The following is a 4,205-nucleotide window of genomic DNA, read 5'->3' as shown; positions in this document are numbered from 1 at the left end:
GCTGAAGGAGAGTGAGAAAACAAGGAGGATGGCAGGGGAGGGGAGTGTGCACATCTTGGCCCATGCTGTAACTGCTTGTGATTCCAGTAGAACCCCATTCTCTCTGGACTTGGACAGAGTCCACTTCTGTGACCCATTTTCACTGAGCGATTCACCCATTGACCCTTCCTCCTCTAGGACTCTGTTTTTTGGTGCTTCACACTGTCTTGAGCCATTGCTGACTTTAATATGTTTCAGCTGGGTAGTGTAGGAACATAACGAAACATCTACTGCTGAAGTGACAAAGGAAGCCTGATAATCTATCGCCACTTCAGGCCCAAGAAGTTAACCTGACAACAGATAAACCATGGGCCAAGAAAACATAACGAAGATGGCAAGAAGCAATTCCATGATAAGATTTTTTTTTATCTACATGGTTTTTACTTAAACCAAGCTGAGTGCTCAACAAGGGTTGATCTAAGGTTTTGTTTTTTAAACAAAAAGTACATGACCTGATGGTATTTTCTATACAAGCTGAAGACAGAAGTGGCTGTGGTATGCTTGTCTTCCTCAAAAATGGAAACTTCATCAAAATATTCTCAAACAGTGAGACAGTCTTGCAACATACAGACCAACAGACCATGCTTCGTATCTCAGCTCTGCCATCTATTAGCTGTGTAACCTCAAGCAAGTCACTTAACCTCTCTGTGCCAACCCTCATCTGTAAGATGGAAATATTAAGTGTCTATCCACCTTGTTTAAGGATTAAATGAGATAATATATGATAGGGTCTTGGCACAGTCCATGGCATATACAGGTGCTCAATAACTGTTAGCTATTGTAATAGCTAACCCAACACCAACATTGCTGTTTCGTTCTCCATATGATTTTCTTACTAGTTCTCAAGTCACCGCAATTTATTTATTTTTAACTTTTAGATTGTTCTCCTAGTTCATGGAGGATGGTGTACCTGAGAACCACAGTAGAGAAAACCTAAGGATGTAAATATTGCCCTCACACCATAGATTCCACTCAAATGTACAAGGCTTTTCTGTGCTTGGAAGGATCTGTCACCAGTAGCCAGGCAGGTATCTGTTAGTAGATTTATAGTCACCTTTGAGCCACTTGCATTACAAAGGAATGACATGAACCGCCAGGCTAGAAGTAAAGATCCCAGGGGACTGATTCCAGCCAAGAGAAGAGAGTTCTGATTTAGGCTAATATTTTTGGAGAAATTCCTTAGACAAAACTAAGCACTGTGCTACTTATTGCAAAGTATACTGTTGACTCACCACTATTAGTATGACTAAATATTGAGACCAATTTCTGTAAGTCTTACACCGAAGTCCATTTTACTTCTTTATAGTGATATTTGTACACCTCCCTTTCTCCTGTTCCCTTTCTTCTCTCCATTTTTTCCACTGGTTTTGTCATTTTTACCCACTGCATTATTTAGCGTTTTTCACTCTGGGTAAAGGTCAGCACACTTTGATTTAAGGTAGATATTCAAAGGCAGTGTGCCAACCCTGTGAAGGGTAACTGGGAGTGGATGAGCCTCAGGTACTTGGAGAGGAGTTTATGAAATGACTGATCAAGTAAGCTTAGTACAGCCCTCATGGGTGGAACACAGGTTAACTACAGAGGAGAGTGAGCTTATGGTTGAAGTACACTAACCATCTGTTGTCTCGTGCCCTTTGCCTTTGTTTCCAAAGCAAAAAGCCCTCTTAGATTTGAGGGGAGCCATGAGCCGGTTCCTGAATGTGTTACGAAGCTGGCTGGTTATGGTGTCCATCATCGCCATGGGGAACACGCTACAGAGCTTCCGAGACCACACCTTTCTCTATGAAAAGCTCTACACTGGCAAGCCAGACCTCGGTAAGAAAGCAAAGACCTGCATCCTTTGTGGGAGTGGCTTAAACTGTGGTTCCCACGTCTGGCTATACATTAGAATAACCTAGAAAAACTAAAATCAAACAAAGCACAGGTGGCCATTTCCCTCTCCAGACCTACTTACTGAATCTTTCACCCCCCCCCTCCCCGGGTGGGGCCCAGGAGTCTTTTTTAAAAACTTCCCAGGTGAATCTGATGCTGCCTAATCTAGCCTTAGGCAGCCAACAGAGTAAGAGACGTGGTGGATAGCACTTGGTCCTTTTTTCCCCCAAGCTTCTCTGAATACCTTTTCATTCATTTCACACTGCCCTAGGCAGCTAGTCTGTACAAAAAGCATTACAAGGGCAAGTGAGGAAACAGTTCCTTGGTGATTCTGTGGTGCCCGACTAGAAAACCATAAAGAAGCTTTTCATATTAGCTCAGCCCCCTTTCAGAAATCAGATCGTGGCGCACATGGTTTATACCCTACGTTGCAGATGGAGAATTACTAATCTAAGGTCTTCTCAAACCGTGACATAGACCTGAGAAGATATCCCAAATCCCTCCAAGGTGGTCTCCCAAATTGAACTTCCGCGGGCACATGGTGGCCTCTCCCAGTGTCCTGAGCCTCTCTGCTGAGAGTGTCTGCACATTTCAGCTTGCGCTTTGTTGCACTGATGTGTGGGGAGGCTTGAGCTGCAGCACCATTTCACAGTAGCTGACAATTCTGTGTCACATTTATAGCTAACCCAGATTCAGGCTCTGACCTAACTCATTTTTCTGTAATATCTGAGTATAAAATGAAACTAAGTAGGCTAAGGCTTACTTTGAACAAAGCTCAAATACAATGGGTGTAAAGAACCTGGAAAAGTGGGCAGGATAGTTCCACTTTTCACCCTGCAGTGCAGTTCTCAGATGGTCCAGGAACCCTGTATAGATTCACAGGGTTTAAACGTTGTCTGGTCTAGCCCTTTGAATTTAAAGTTGACACAGAGAAGCCCAGGGGTAGAAAATGCCTCCTCCCTCATGACCTGGGGGCTGTCCTGGTACTTTTCTGATCATAGCAGGATCCCGGAGCATCCCATAGAATTTCACCTGATGCCTAATTTAGTTAGGGTTGGTGAGATATTTCACTTTTATATCTCACTCACTAGAGAAATTTCCTGCCTTTTCATCAGAAGAGCTATCAAAATGCTTTATAAAGAATGTTGCCCTCCAGGGCTAACAGTTAGATATTTGTTTGGTATATGGAATTTTTTCTCACTACCATCTAAAGGTCTTCAAGGTTGTGAATTTGGTATTGCTGTCTGGTTTTCCAAAGGCTGAAAAATCCTTAAAGCAAAATCCTGAAAGACCTTTCAGTTGTCAGTGTTGTCCTTTAAAATTTCTCTTGCTCAGTAGACCAGCAAAGAAAGTATCTTTGCTTTCACCGTTTTGGTATTCCCCCTCCTCACTACTGGATGCCTTAGATCAATGCCGGTACATTAATATCACCAAAGCCAGGGAGGTTTTAGAAAATACCAGGTGGGCCCTGGGCCCACCTCCAGAGTGTATCATTTAACTGTTCTGGTACCCAGGTCTTGGTAGTTTTATAAAATGTCTTCAATTGATTCTAATAAATGTCCAGGGTCAAGAAGCACTGTTATGATGGAGTGTGATCCACACTCAGGACAATACAGCAGCGCCAGAATGAAGCTAGCAAAAGCAGAGTGGCCCCAGCAAATGCCAAAGAAACAGTGCTTTGTTCCCTTCCCACATGCACAGGAAACCAGCCTGGTTAGGGCTTCGTTCACATAAGATTCAGCAGACCCAGGGACTTGGGTCTCTTAAAGACCAAGTGTGGGCATCTAGATGGAGCCCAGTATTTCTGAGTTATCTCCTGTATCAGCCTTGAAAGACTGCTGACCTCCTAGGCATCCGGTATTGACAGAACCACTCTCCACCACGTTCCCCCAAACCTGTCGGGATCCAGACTCACTGGGCTTCGCCAACACCAGAGCGGCTTCCAGGGCAGAGCCGTAAACTACTGCAACCAGGAGTTACTGCCTAAGTGGGCTGTCTGTTGGGCTCCTACTCTTGGAACTCGCCCACCCAGCTGTAGGCGTTTGAAGTTCCCATGTGCAGCACCAGAGCCTCCTCTGTGCCCAGCCAAGGGGAGTTCAGGCCTAGCGCCCTGCCCCCTTCAGTGAAGTAGGAAGAGTTTGGAGGGAACCCTGACCCTCCCTTCTCAACACTCTTGCTTTTTTCTGCTGCACAGTGAATGGCCTCCAAGCTCGGACCTTTGGAATCTGGACGCTACTCTCATCAGTGATTCGCTGCCTCTGCGCCATCGACATTCACAACAAGATGTACGTAAG

At 44.8% G+C, this 4,205-nt stretch overlaps 1 protein-coding gene across 1 annotated transcript in view; it reads left to right on the top strand.

The window, feature by feature from the left end:
• The first annotated feature begins 1,696 nt into the window (after positions 1 to 1,696).
• The window catches only part of ERG28 (ergosterol biosynthesis 28 homolog), a 5,482-nt gene continuing 2,973 nt past the window's right edge, over positions 1,697 to 4,205 (top strand). The window contains exons 1-2 of the mRNA XM_007459754.1: positions 1,697 to 1,854; positions 4,106 to 4,196. Of these exons, the coding sequence (XP_007459816.1) occupies positions 1,722 to 1,854; positions 4,106 to 4,196 (224 nt within the window). The 5' untranslated portion in view covers positions 1,697 to 1,721. The remainder of the gene's footprint in view (positions 1,855 to 4,105; positions 4,197 to 4,205) is intronic.

This window comes from Lipotes vexillifer, unplaced genomic scaffold (genome assembly GCF_000442215.2).
Source record: "Lipotes vexillifer unplaced genomic scaffold, Lipotes_vexillifer_v1.1 scaffold39, whole genome shotgun sequence".
Classification (NCBI taxonomy): domain Eukaryota; kingdom Metazoa; phylum Chordata; class Mammalia; order Artiodactyla; family Lipotidae; genus Lipotes; species Lipotes vexillifer.
Note: the sequence above shows the minus strand (reverse complement) of the source record. Positions and strands in the feature narration are given on the sequence as shown.